Genomic DNA, 15,080 nt, shown 5'->3' on the forward strand with positions numbered 1-15,080 from the left:
CAAACGCTGTAGTCCAAACGAGCCGTTCGTTGTAGTTCTTGAAAAGGGATTTTTAAAAAACAAAATATCTCCCTTTGGAGTGGACTTTGAGATTTGTAACTTTCTAGATCTTTTTAATGCCCAAACATACACACTACACACTGACTAAAATTTTAAAAGTGAAAAAGCATAATCGGACCCCTTTAATGAATGAAAAGGAACTAGGGATATGCCGGTATCAATTTTTCATGTTGCGATTAATTGCTAATGCTTTTATCACGGTATACGGTGTTATCACGATATTGAAATTTAGTTTGAAAAAAGTGCTGTCATAATACAGTATGACAGGTTTAATAACTTTTTTCTTATAACAAAAATAACTGAACATTTAAATTCAATAAAGCAATACAGAAAAATGTATAAAGTTAAAAAGTTTTACACAGATTAAAGTGCAAAAGAACTATAAAGACCAATAGGTATCACTTTACAATAAGACCTCATTAGTTAACCTTAGTTAATGCATTAACATTCACAATGAGCAATAGCTACATTTGCTACAGAAGTTATTAATCTCTGTTTAAAAAATACAAGTCTTAGTTCAGGTTAGCTCATTAAATAACACAGTTGCAACTCTCGATTTTAACATCCTGTTATTAAATATTGGAATACCTAAGATTAATGAATGTTCAGAAGAATTTTTCATTGGCAGTTTATGTTAACTAATGAATTAACTAATGTTAACTAATGAAGCCCTAATGTAAAGTGTGACCGAACAATAAAGAATCAAAACACGTTCAAACAATATCTAGGGCATGTTGTAGTCCAGATTAAAATGTAAAAAAAAGTTTGAAAATAAATAGCCTATTAAGTCTAAATATTTAAGTATTTGGCGCTGTGATGAACATCATAGCAAATACACAAATATGAATGACCGTGATATATCGCATTACCGAATACCAGCACAAGTCTAAAAGGAACCAATGAATTAATTAAATAGTTATTGGATCTTTAAAGGCTTGTTTAAATTCTATACATTTGTATTTGCTAAATCCTAATGTATATAAGAAAGTATTAAAAGAAAGGTAAATGTTATAATACTTTCTCATATTCGGTTTACTTTCTTTTTTTAATAATTTATTAGGCAGAACTGTTAAAGGCTATAAGCTAATGAAGATGGAGAATGGAGGTCTTATGCATCTGTCCTCAGGCACTAGTGTTCTTAGCACTGACAAAATTACAGTCTGACAATTATCGGCCAATGCCAATAAATTAAAATGCTAAAATGACAAAAACTTGTTATATTGGTAGACCGCTATTCAGTATAGCAATTTGAAACAACATTTTCATTAAAGGTTCTTTAGTCAGCAAATTGGTATTCACTTTATGATTTTACACTGCCTGTAGCTCTGAGATCTTTGCCAAAAACAGCTAATCAAGGATCAGCAATTGTAAGGAATGAGACCCATTTGAGTTGATCAGCTGATGTTAAAGTTTAAACTAAAACTGCACACTTTCCACATTATTTTAAAGCTTTTACTGCATAAATATTCACCGTCAGTCATCTTCGCAAAGATATTGAGACTCCCTCGTGCTTTATCTCCCTCTTACTCCATTCATTAACATAGAGAGCTGATAAAGCCACTTTCAAATCTCTCTCTGTTCATGCCTCAGTGACTTTCTTTAGACTAGTGTTTTTTCCCATCACACAGTTAAGTGAAGAAAGCTAACTCTTCTGAAGCCCTTCCACCTTTCCTGAACTCTTAACCTTTGACATTTCTTCTCAAGGATATAAGGATGTGGCCCTGTACTCCCACACCAGGTGCTCAGTGTCTCACTGTAATGAGTGATTCTTGAGGCCATAGTTTGACCTCCCGTTTAAGCTTTGATGCTGTATTAACATGGAGTCAGATTTTCCTGTTTGTTTCATTGTAAACTGTACATTCACAATGCTGAATGTCATGTTGATGGCTACATGGAGATTGTTTTTGTTTGTATGCCGACTGTAGCTGTAAGGCATGCAGGGACGCCGCTCCTGCCAGCTCACAATGAATAAAGATGACATCCCATCTGTCAACAAGTAACAGTGGTAAACCAAACTACTTTAACATGGGTTCACACTCGACTGTTTTTTATCCTTTAAAATCGTTGCTTGTCAGATTGTATGATATGAGCCCAGTGAGATCTTTGGTACAAGCCAGTGTTCATCTTCAGATTTTTGTTTTGTTTAGTTTTTTTGTTTTAGGATATTGTGTAGAATTTAACCAGATATTCAAACACTTCATGCATCTTTATATATATATATATATATATATATATATACACATATACAGTGCTGCTTGTGAACCCTTTAGAATTTTCTATATTTCTGCATAAATATGACCCAAAACATAATTAGATTTTCACACAAATCCTGAAAGTAGACAAAGAGAATCCAATCAAACAAAGGAGACAAAAATATATACTTAAATAAATATATACTATATTTCAGTATCTCGTGTGACCCCCTTTTGCAGCAATAACTGCAAGTAACGTTTCTTGTAACTGCTGATCAGTCCTGCACAACAACTTGTAGGAATTTTAGCCCATTCCTCAGTACAGAACAACTTCAAATCTGTGATGTTGGTGGGTTTCCTCCTATGAACTGCTTGCTTCAGGTCCTTCCACAAAATTTCAATTGGATTAAGGTCCGGAATTTGACTGTCATTCCAAAACATTAACTTTGTTCTTCTTTGACCATTCTTTGGAAGAACGACTTGTGTGCTTGGGGTCGTTGTCTTGCTGCATGACTCACTTTCTCATGAGATTCAGTTCTCAGACAGATGTTCTTACATTTTCCATCAGAATTTGCTGGTATAATTCAGAACTCATTGTTCCATCAATGATGGCAAGCCGTCCTGGACCAGATGCAGCAAAACAGGCCCAAACCATGATACTACCACCACCATGTTTCACAGATGGGATAAGGTTCTTATGCTGGAAATGCAGTGTTTTCTTTCACCAAACATAACCCTGCTCATTTAAACCAAAATGTTCTATTTTGGTCTCATCCATCCACAAAACATTTCTCCAGTAGTCCTCTGGCTTGTCCACATGATCTTTAGCAAACTGCAGACGGGCAGCAATGTTCTTTTTGGAGAGCAGTGGCTTTCTTCTTGCGACTCTGCCATGCACACCATGGTTGTTCAGTGTTCTCCTGATGGTGGACTCATTAACATTAGCCAATGGGAGAAAGGCCTTTAGTTGCTTAGAAGTTAGCCTGCAGTCCTTTGAAACTTTTACAAGTCTTGCTTTTAGAGTGTTCTTTGTTGGTGGACCATTCCTGGGGAGGGTAACAGTGGTCTTGAATTTCCTCCATTTGTACACAATCTGTCTGACTGGATTTGTGGAGTCAAAACTCTTTAGAGATGGCTTTGAAACCTTTTCCAGCCTGATGAGCAACACCAACTCTTTTTCTGAGGTCCTCAGAGATCTCATTTGTTTGTGCCATGATACACTTCCACAAACATGACCAAACGTTGATAGATCCCTGTTTTTTAAATAAAACAGGGAATACACTGGTACCTGATAGTCATCTCACTAATTAAAAACACCTCTGAACAGATGGACTCTAATTTCACCTTCAAATTAACCACTAATCCTAGAGATTCATATACTTTTGCCGCTCACAGATATGTAATATTGGATCATTTTCCTGAATAAATAAATGACAAAGTATATATTTTCATCTCATTTGTTTGATTGGGTTCTCTGTCAACTTTCAGGACTTGCATGAAAATCTGATGATTTTTTGGGGTTATATTTATGCAGAAATATAGACAATTCTAAAGGGTTCACAAACTTCCAAGCAGCACTGTATATAGTACAGTATATAGTGTATATAGTATAGTATTCATATATAATATATTTATATATAAATAAACATACACTACCGATCAAAAGATTTTATTTTTTATTTTTGTAAGTTTATTTGATCAAAAATACAGTAAAAACAGTACTATTATAAAATATTATTACAATTTAAAATAACTGTTTTCTATTTTAATGTATTTTAATATGTAATTTATTGCTGTGATGGCAAATCTGAATTTTCTTCAGAAATCATTCTAATATGCTGATTTGTGGCTCATAAAGCATTTCTTCTTATTGTCACTGCAGTTGTCCGGCTTAATAGTTTTTGTGGATTCTTTGGTAAATGGAAAGTTAAATAGAACAACATTTATTTTATTTTATTTTTTAATATAAATGTCTTTTATTGTCGATTTTGGTCAATGAATGTGGCCTTGATGAGTAAAAGTATTGTTTTTTTTAAAGAAAGAAAGAAGAAGAAAAAAGCCCAGCAGTGGGGGTTTATTTTATATAATATAATAATATTAATATATAATATAATATTAAATATTTTATATAATATATATATATAAAACTTCCCCAAAATTTGTGGTCAAAGACCAAGACGTGTGCACCTGACTTTAATTGCCTTAAAATGAGAAATTCTGTACTTATGGAAGTCAGCAGAGGAAATTGGTCTAACAGGGTTGATTTTGGACTCTGCAGTCTGAAGTGGGAGGACTTCACTATGTTTGGAATCTTTGCTATTCCACTCAACAAAAACTCGTACCAGTGGACCATGGTGGATTTATCGACTTTAAGAGATAACCGTTTCCGTCAGCGGAAACATGGTTTCCTGGGCAGAGGTCCAGAGTCTTTCAGTTTGACCATTCCTCTTATTATCCCTGTGAGAGGAAAACAAACATTATTTAAGACTCCATGTAATGAATTTCAGTGATTTAGAGATGTTCATGTCTGCATATACAGTCTTGTTTTGTAAATAAACTGTCTGTAAAACAGTAACAGGCTTAATTACTGTAGTGTAGTATAATGGCCACTGTGTGCATTTCAGCCCTGTGAGGGAGGCTGCGATTGGACAGGGGGATCCAGAGCTGAATGGAGGAAAACAACTCTCACATTACTCACATTTCTAAAGAGTGAGTCACTGGGTCAAGATAATCCATGAACTGCCAAGTGTTTGCTTCATAATGGCCTCACACCATCAAGGGCTCCCTCCCCGTCTCTTCTCTTATTCCTCTGCCCTCCATTCTTGGATATCTTTCATCCATACTGTAAAGATGCCATTCGTTTTTCCAGTTTTTTGCTGATGCAGGATCATTAAATACAGATGGAAAGAGACAAACTCAGACAAAACATTCCTTAAAGAATTTTAAAGATATTTTAAAGAATTACAGTGGTTTTCCAAAATTATTTTTTGTTGTTGACGCTTTGTGACGTTTTCAAGCTTAAAAAGGGAACAAAAGCTCCATGAAAGTATCATAAAACTAGTTAATACAAGAACCAAATCAATAGCTGTGTGAATAAAACACCGTAATTTAAAGGTGACATATCATGAAAATCTGACTTTTCCAGGTTTTAAGTGCTATAATCAGGTCCCTGGTGCATCTACCAATCAAGGAAACGTGAATAAAATTAACCCAGTAACTTTGTTTTGGTAAGCCTTTTTCTGCAAGCGTCTGAGAAAACGAGCGCGTCTGATTTCGCTCCCTTGGTGAGATTGCAAAGGGATCTCATTTTAATATTACCGCCCCTTTAATCTGTAAGTTTCCACCCACGGCGCTGTCATTGTGTTTTCGCAAGCGACAACGGTGTACCAGCTCTAATGCCATGGCGAAAGTTTGAGCAAAACATACTAACTGTTCTGCCTTTGGCTGCACAGACGAGCACAGAACACTATTTAGATCTAAACTAAACATGCGATTTATTTTCCAGCAGTTTACCTTCACAGACATAACCGACTGTGTTTGTAACTCGTGTGTTTTTAACGTAAACTTGTGTGTGAATGAGAACTTAGTTTAGTACTCACATGCTGTGTGGTGGCCGCTTTCTGTCCATGTGCTTCGGATGTGTGCTCTCAGGAAACCGTATATCAGAAGTTTAAACTCATATGGTTTAAAACGCATGATTTCAACGTGGTATAAACATGATAATCAGAACCAAAACAGATGCCTTTTAACAGGTACGAGCTGCAATGGCGCAGCTCTATTCTGGAAAAGCTGCTGCCACACAGATCATGCGATTTATTTCCCAGCTGTTTACCTTCACAGACATAACTGACTGTTTTTGTAACTCATGTGTGTTTTTAACGTAAACTTGTGTGTGAATGAGAACTTAGTTTAGTACTCACATGCTGTGACAGCCGCTTTCTGTCCGTGTGCTTCGGATGTGTGCACTCAGAAAACCGTATATCAGAAGTTTAAACTCATATGGTTTAAAACGCATGATTTCAGCGCGATAAACATGATAATCAGAACCATAACAGATGTTTTTAGGAGGTCTGAGCTGTAATTGCACAGCTCTATTCTGGAAAAGGGGGCGGGGAGCAACAGCTCATTTGCATTTAAAGAGACAGGCCCGAAAAACGGCGTGTTTCTGCTTCCACTCAAAATAGGAATTTTCAAAATGATATAATAAATGGTCTGTGGAGTATTTTGAGATTAAACTTCACAGACACATTCTGGGGACACCAGAGACTTATTAATTACATATTGTGAAAAGGGGCATAATATGTCTCCTTTAAGTCATTCCACAAAAGAAGGTAAATCATACAGGATTGGAACAACATGAGAGTGAGTAAATTATGACAGAATATTTTTTTATTTTATTTTATTTTATTTATTTATTTTTTTTGGGTAAACGGTTCCTTTAAATGAAGTGTTAGCAGCCTGTTTTGTAATGCCACTCTGTACAAACCAAACCACATGAGTGTGAACTCTTTGATAAATGTATTTGAATTTTAGTTATTTTTCTCTGTCTTTTGTTCTCTGGTCCCAGTAGACATGCTTCCTCTTTTAGCACTTCAGCCCTATCAAAAAAAAAAGCATTGGTTTTTTTTACCCTGTTTCCTTTCAGCATATGTGTGTTTCCTGTACCCCAGTTTTAGTGTTTGATTTTGCTTCACTGTTTCCTTACAACTTTGTGCCATGTGTAACTCTGAAAGGCAGTTTGAGAAGAGGGTTCTTGTACATACCCTAAAATTAGAATTTGCTCTTAAAAATCTGAACATGTGTCTTTGTGAACCTTGGGTGGGCAGAGAGGAAGGCGGGAACAAACCTCAACCACAAAATACTCAATTCACAGACTATCTTGATCCATTTCTAATTTATAGTTTGTACCATACTCAACATTAGTAAAAACATCTCTTTCTCTCGCTTTAGTGTTGGATGATGAAGATGAAGGTGAGAGGTTTGAGTTTGACGACAGTGGTGATGAAGCCCCAGAGGCGGATCGGCCGCCCCCTGAACCTGAGGGAATCTCTGTGCCTCCACCCTGCTCATCAACAGCCGGGGACGCACCCATCAATGGAACAAGTCCAAACCCAGAGAACTTACTCACCGCAGAGGCTGATCTGCCCCCTCCACCTCAGGACTGCCCCACTAATAACAGCCCTTTGGCTCTTGCACCCTTCCCACAGTGTGATCTACCCCCTCCTCCTATAGAACTTTGTCACAATGCAGTAGAACGCCAGGACAGAAACCCTCCTCTACCAACAGAGGGCGCTACAGGAGCTGCTGTTGACAGCGAGCAGGACAGTAAGTTTACAGCAGATATTATGAATTATTTTATCTATGAAATTTATTTTAAAATTAATTAGTTAATTCAGCTTTAGAAATCACAATATTATGATTATTCTATTGACAGCACTATAGTTTTTTTTTATTTTTTTTTAAGTCTTAATCTCAGATATGCTTCAACTTAATAAACAAAGTATATATTTGCCATGTAATGTTTTTTATGATTTTATTGACTGCAATTAATTTTGGAAAATTTAATTTAATTTTGTTTTGTTTTCTGTACAATATTACACATAATATTTTTTCTCACGCAGTATAAATGGGGTTTTTATGCATGAAAATATATAGAGTTTCGATATATAATGAAGGGGGTCTCTCACGGGACCATCATATTTAGACGTCCTTGCTATTAAAAATGTTGAAAACCCCTGTTCTATGGTATTTTGTTGTGATGGTTTGTGGTGACTACACTGAGTTTTATGCAATTAACCACTTCCTTTCGTGTGCATTAAACCATCACAATTCATTTTTTGTGCTGTGTACAGTTATCAGTCCGCCCCAGTACAATGGCTTTGTGTATAACTGACTGGAAATCCAATCTACAGCCATTTTGGTGGCAGCCCACTGCATCCAATTGCTTTTTTTTTCATTCTTGCATGGTTTCTGAGGTTACATCTGTCTCTTTCTCTCCTTCAGTCTTTCTCTTTCTCTCTAACTTGTTAATGTACGTATTTGTGTCAGGAATCCCTCCCACATAAGATAATATGAATTAACAATGATTATTCACTAGAATAGCTGCAGAAACTGAGATTTCTGTATATTTTCCAATGGAAATGTATTTTTCACTTTCCTAGAAGACTTACAGTCTCAGACTTTCCTGATAAGTCACTGTACTTTCTGATCAACAGTGAACAGAGGTGCTGGTGTGGTTCCCACCTCTGCATCCAACTCCATGCTCAAAGTCAGCCCCTACTCTGTGATTGACATCGGCCCTATCCAGCAGCAGCTGCTGTCAGAGCAGAGTGGCCCTCCCTCCTCTCCCTCAGCCAATGAGAGTGAAAGAGACATTCAGGATGTACCCAGTAGCCCTGGGTTGCCCTCTGGGTATTCAGTGCCAGTGCCCTGTGGTTATGCAACGCCCTCAAATGTGCCGGTGATCCCACCAACCTACACCACCCCAGTTATCATCCGACACTTCTCTATGGATGAAGATGGTAAAAAGAGAGATTATTCCCACCTGTTTCCATTTCATTTGTTCTTTCCATTGGTCTGGTTGGAGTAGGGGGTTTATCATCCCCATTCATATCCTATCTCTTTTCACTTTCCTTGCTCTCACCTCATTTCTCTCATGCTATCTGTCTCTCTCTTTTTTTTTTATGAAGTTTTGCCATGAGGAAGTTGGGGATAATTTTAGCTGTGGCTTTGGCTGTGATGAAGTTTCCTGTTTTCTCTAAAGTGTAACAGTAGCCTGAATGTTTACTAAATTTTACATGAGTATTCTCAAACCTATAAACATTTCACAAAACCATTTCTAACACACAGTATTTTACATTTTTATTACCATTTTAATAATTCATATGTATGCTCAATTTATAATTATGATTTTTACAGTTATGAAAAACATCCAGGCAAGTTTGTTTATCTGTGCTATTCTGTTAATGCATGAATTGTTTCGTTGTGTCCTGCAGTGACTGTGGTGGGAGCAGGAAATACTCCAGTGGACAGGTGAGTGAGACTGCACAGATGTGCAGTACTGCTTTACTTCCTCTGAGATGCATATTAATGTCCTTCTGCTGTATGAAACTTCTTTTTATTTCTCTTTTTTGTATTTCGTTCTATATTTGTGTGGCGGTTTTGTGTTTGCATGCTAATGTACAAAATAGTTTGTACTTCATGTTCTCATAATAATATTTGAATACTGCAGTGCAAACACAGATGGATATTTAAAGGGAAGTGTGTATGTATACTAATTCCAAGTGGTTTGTCCAGTGTTTTCAGTGAAGAGTGTCCAGTCATCAGAGAGGAAGATGCTCTAACTAAGTGGGTGTCAGACCCAGCGAACACGGCCTGGATGGACAGTAAGTTCTTAGCATTTTGCTAAGCTGATAAAATGCTTAGATTTCCATGTGAATGTATGTATGAAGCCTTGTTTGCTTTGTTTAGCTGTTTCCTGTTTCTGAAGAGAATCTCAGACATTTCCTTCCTTCTCACTGAAGAATTGCTCAGCCTCCTTCAGAGGATTCGTTAACACATAATGTGCACACACTCTGAGACCCACTGCACCGCTTTGGTTTGGTTGGACATGAGAATTTGAGCCTTGTGTGTTTGTTGCCATGTTTCTGTTTGCTTTAGGTCCAGATGAAGTGATTTATGATGATGTACCGAGAGAGAACTCTGGATCCACTACAGGTGTGTTCATCTGGTCTTTTCTTTAACTTAACTTATTGTGTGATGTATTTGTTCATGTTTATTAACCGTCCTGGTAACAGCTGGAATTTCATGTTGTGATTGCACACCACATTGCACATTTTGTATCTGTTTCATCCTGCATATGGTTTTCAATAACTACAGGTATTAATAATTAGATTCATATTCAGATTAGTTGATTGATTCAGAATTGTTTGAGAGAATTGATGCATCTATAAATTAAATTTTTTTCCACCCCTGTAGCCTGGCTATGAAAATGTGAAAGATATGAAAACTGAGAGTAAAATTTGCCTACTCCGCAATAAGACAGTGTCATGTGACAACTGATGACCGTCATGAGGGACTGAATGGGGACTGTTTTTGAATAATGTGAAAACTGTGTGCATGTCAGACCCAGATGAGATGATCTATGATGATGTTGAGTTCGGGGAAGAGGGCGGCAGCAGCTCTCTGGACAACGGCTGGAGCTCCAGTGAGTTTGAAAGCTATGAGGAAGCCAGTGACACAGAGAATGGACATGGAGAGAACGGCCTCCCCGATGCCTTTGTCAGGGGACGTGCACCCAGCAAGAAAACACATGTGTGTATTCACACTCATACCGTCTCTCTCTCTCTCTCTCTCTCTCTCTCTCTCTCTCTCTTATTAATTCTCTTTTTTCCTCTGCTGTCTATAATTCAACTGTTTCTTTGGCTTGAACAGCAGAAACTGTTTCTTTGGCTTGAATAGCAGAAACTGTTTATTTGTCTTGAACAGCAGAGATTTAGTGTGAAAGATGTTTAGAGGTGTCTGTGTGTAATGAGATCTGATGCCTGGATCATAGGTTCTTCACATTTGCCCACACTAATATTTAGAAACAATGGGAAAAGACTTCAGTCTGCTTGTAATGGTTTTGTTTGTATGTGTAAGCACTGATCTAATAGAAGAGGTTTATTTGAGTCAATACTGTGTGTGTGTGTGTGTTTATTTAAAAGTCTGGCCAAGGCATTGGTTTATTTCTGAACTTCGGAACAAATTGAGTCATAATATTGAAACCTTCAATGAGAGAGGGATTTGTGGGAGTTTGTTTAAGAGTGTGTGTGTGAGAGGTTTAAGATTCATTTGTGAGGAAGTGCTCAAAATGAAATGCGTTAAAGGAAGTTTTTTTTTTTTTTAAGTAATATTTCTGAATTGTAGTCTCTAACATGCCATCATTTATAACCAACAATAATTTTGTCTCATGCCTCATGCTTGCACAATCTTTCCTTAATGTTATTTAAAATAAGTAATCAGGTATTTAAGAATTATTTCAGAATTCATTTGATTTTCATTTTTGTGTATTTATTTACTTATAAAAACAATTACAAGTGTTTGTGATGTTGATTATCAGGCATTACAGAAAAATATTTATTATAAAACAATTAATAATATAAATAATTATCAAATTATTGAAATATTATGGAATTTTATTTTCAGTGAATAATAAACAACAGCATGCCATGTAGACATTAGGTATATTACTGGAGTGAGATTCTGAATAGAATGAGGGAATGAAGTGATGGCAGCCGTGTGCAGTAACTCGTTCTCTGCCCCTTGTTCAGCTGTCTGAAGATCTGGCACGTTTGAAAGAGCACTATGAGAGAAAGATGCGAGATCTCATGGTAAACACAGTGGGGACAGTAGAGCTACAGCAGCTCAAACACAAACACGAGCAAAAGGTAAAAGAACAAGAAAGCGTATGTCAGTCTGACTGACAGCTCTCCGTCTCTGCTAGTCGTCCTGGTGGTGGGCTTCCTCTGTGCTATCCCCAGACCTCCGTCATCCCCACTAAACATCTGTTTGTGTCTCCATAGATGTTGCTGTTGTCATCTGTGGAGAGTGAATGTTGTTCACAATTTTAGCTCTCATTCATGCTCACTTCACGTGTGGCTTCGCATGTCATTCTGTGTTTGAAAACATTGTTGGTATATGATTTTCCCCTTCAGTGACTGCCACAGCAGGGCAAACATGAAGTAAATATTGGAATAATGGGACTGCTTTTGGAAAAGTTCTGCAGATTTGCAATTGCGGAGCTGCAGTTGCAGTCGCTGTTTCTCTTATTTATCCATCAGTCTTCATGTTCTCTCAGCCCTCATTTTACTCCTCTGGTGTCAGTGTCGATCTTTTCATCGTGTGTTTAGATGCATGTCTTGTTGAGATCTTATGTTGAAGTAGGACTGTTATTCTCCATGGTGATGGGTTCATCTTGTTAACGCCTGTTAAAATGATCTGAAATCTCAGGGGTGAATTCACTAAAGTGTTGCAACGCTTTTGTGTGCGGTATTCCTGAAGCTAACTTTGCTAAAATAAATCAGGAATTGCAGTGTGTATAGTTTTCTTTATAGAGTTTTTGTGTATTGTTACCGGATTTGCATAATTTTTAGTCACATTTAGAATCTTATCTCATATTTAGTGAATTCCCCTTGTTATTTTAAGCGATTGTAGTTCAGAACTCACTGCTGAATGATGTTGCATGTGCTACAGATGCAGCGGCTCGTAAAAGCAGCCAAAGATGGAACTAAAGATGGTCTGCAGAAAACCAAAGCTGCGGTCAGAAAGGGACGATCTTTCATCCGCACCAGATCTCTCTGTCATGGTAAGAGCACAGTAGTACATCCTCCAGCTTAATTAATTAATTCACAAATGATTGTCATCTTGATTAAATGCCTCTTTCTGTTTAATTAATTTGATTCATCATTATTTCCTTAGAGAAGAAACCCAGCTGCTTTGATGAAGAGTCAGATCTGTTCATTGAGGTGGAGTGTTTTAATGTGGACCCAGTGCTGGGACCTGCGCCTGACGGGCTCTCTCAACACCAGGTACTGCCTCACACAGCCTTTTTTTTTGGGGGGGGGATATACATTACTGTTCAAATGTTAGGGGTCATTTTTTTGTTTTATTAATATTTATTCAGCAAGCATGCATTAGTCAGAAGTGACAGTTAAGACTTTTACATTATTAAAGATTTCAATTGCAATCTTGTTTATCAGATAATCTGAAAAATACATCATGGTTTCCACAGAAATACTAAGCAGCAATAATGATTTCTGAAGGATCACGTGACACTGGAGTAATGGCTGCTGGAAATTCAGCTTTGCCATCACAGGAATAAATTTCATTTTAAAATATATTAAAACAGAAATTGTAATATTTCGCAATGTTATTGTTTTTTCTGTATTTTTGATCAAATAAAACAACAACATCTTACTGATTCTAAACTTTTGAACAGTAGTGAATGAAGTAATTTCTTTCAAATAAATACCAGTTCAAGACATTCATACATTTTCTGCATGTGACTTAAGTGCCCCTGTATGCTGTTCATGATAATGTAAACAGGTGATGAGGAGGTGCATTCTGGAGATGATTCTAGAGAGTGAGAAGAATTATCTGGAAGCTCTCAAGAGAATTTTAGAGGTTTTTTTACCATTTTTGTCTGTGCTGGTTTACATTGCAGTGGAAAATTTGTTTTTAAATGCATTATAATGTAAGTTTCTGCACACATTAATTATCCAATAATGTAAATTCTTTTTACATGCTTTGCACATAACAGCAATATGAGAAGTCACTGGCTGAGATTGAGCCTCGCTTACTGAGTGACCGCAAGCGTAAGGTGGTGTTTTATCGTATACGGGAGATCCTGCAGTGCCATGCCCTTTTCCAGATGGCACTGGCCAGCCGTGTGTCCGACTGGGATGAGCTGGAGATGATCGGAGACGTGTTTGTAGCATCGGTGAGATATCTGATTTTATGATTAAATTGATTTGTTGTGGGAGTTCTGGTGTGTGAAAACTTACAGCACTGATCATCTCAAGGATTTAATTATTTTTTAATCAGAATTTTATTACATTGTGTTTTTCTATGTGAAAAGGACTACATTAATATAGCGCCTGTGTGCCCTGTCTTAACTCCTAAACTTTCATGTTTTAATCACACACCACACCCTCCCATCTAAGTTTCTACATGTACAAACTTTCTCCACCCTTAACCAGCTGTTGTGAAGTGTGTGTGTGTGTGTGTCTAAAATTTATCTGCATCAGTAAAAACTCCTGTAGCTCATGAGGGAACAATCTCGTTAAAAAAAAAGCATCATGGTTTCCTCTGTCATATCTGTGCCATCACCACTCTCTCTGTCTCTTTTGCAGTTTTCTAAGTCCATGGTGTTGGATGCTTACAGTGAATATGTGAATAACGTCAGCTTGGCGATGGGAGTGGTGCGGAAGGCGTGTGCCGCTAAGCCCGGTTTCCTTGACTTCCTCAAGGTTAGATATCCCAAAAGAGTCCAGAATATTCCTGTGTCGCTGTAATTACGTCAGCCAGTTCTACATTGTTCTGCTATGTAAATCACAATTTTCAAGGATTTGGTGATCTAATCCCAAAACATTTGAACGGTAGTATATGTTTTTGTGCATAATTCATTCTTGAGCTTTGCTGTTTGTGTTTTGTCCATAGCATCATCAGGAAACCAGTAAAGACCATCTGACCCTATATGGACTGATGATGAAGCCTATTCAGCGGTTCCCTCAGTTTATACTGCTGCTGCAAGTGCGTCTTGTCTCTCTCTCTCTCTCTCTCACACACACACACACACACACACACACAAACTTTCAGTTCTTTTACCTTTAAAAAAATACATGTACTCCAGTATACTTAAATATTAAAAATGTCTTGACATCTCCAGAAGAGGGCGCCTCTTTCCTTCTGATCAGCTTCACATCAATAGTCACTCTGATGTAGAGTCACTTTCATGTAGTTCACGAACTCACATAAGAGGCAGAACTCTTTCATATATGCTTAGGTTTTTATTCATTCAGTTTTTCTGTTGTCGTAGTTTTCACAGGCTTTCACGTACTTTAACATCCATTATCTCTTTGTAGGACATGCTGAAAAACACGCCGGTGGGTCATCCCGACCGTCTTCCACTTCAGATGGCTCTCACTGAGCTGGAAACCCTTGCCGAAAAATTAAATGAGAGGAAAAGAGAGGCAGATCAGCGCTGTGAGATCAGACACATCGCTAAGGCTATGAATGAACATTACCTCAGCAAGGTACTGCAGCCCCTCTGTTCTGAGACCTGGTGTG

General features: G+C 37.4%; 1 protein-coding gene across 1 annotated transcript in view; it reads left to right on the top strand.

Moving 5' to 3' along the window:
* Positions 1-15,080, top strand: part of LOC107716000 (rho guanine nucleotide exchange factor 10-like) — a 51,801-nt gene that overhangs the window by 14,515 nt on the left and 22,206 nt on the right. The window contains exons 3-16 of the mRNA XM_016522296.1: positions 7,203-7,577; positions 8,468-8,773; positions 9,248-9,284; positions 9,549-9,637; positions 9,912-9,968; positions 10,378-10,565; positions 11,564-11,680; positions 12,486-12,597; positions 12,711-12,820; positions 13,338-13,415; positions 13,552-13,731; positions 14,144-14,260; positions 14,451-14,543; positions 14,876-15,046. Of these exons, the coding sequence (XP_016377782.1) occupies positions 7,203-7,577; positions 8,468-8,773; positions 9,248-9,284; positions 9,549-9,637; positions 9,912-9,968; positions 10,378-10,565; positions 11,564-11,680; positions 12,486-12,597; positions 12,711-12,820; positions 13,338-13,415; positions 13,552-13,731; positions 14,144-14,260; positions 14,451-14,543; positions 14,876-15,046 (2,030 nt within the window). The remainder of the gene's footprint in view (positions 1-7,202; positions 7,578-8,467; positions 8,774-9,247; positions 9,285-9,548; positions 9,638-9,911; positions 9,969-10,377; positions 10,566-11,563; positions 11,681-12,485; positions 12,598-12,710; positions 12,821-13,337; positions 13,416-13,551; positions 13,732-14,143; positions 14,261-14,450; positions 14,544-14,875; positions 15,047-15,080) is intronic.

Source organism: Sinocyclocheilus rhinocerous, unplaced genomic scaffold (genome assembly GCF_001515625.1).
Source record: "Sinocyclocheilus rhinocerous isolate Xijiao unplaced genomic scaffold, SAMN03320098_v1.1 scaffold749, whole genome shotgun sequence".
Classification (NCBI taxonomy): Eukaryota; Metazoa; Chordata; class Actinopteri; order Cypriniformes; family Cyprinidae; genus Sinocyclocheilus; species Sinocyclocheilus rhinocerous.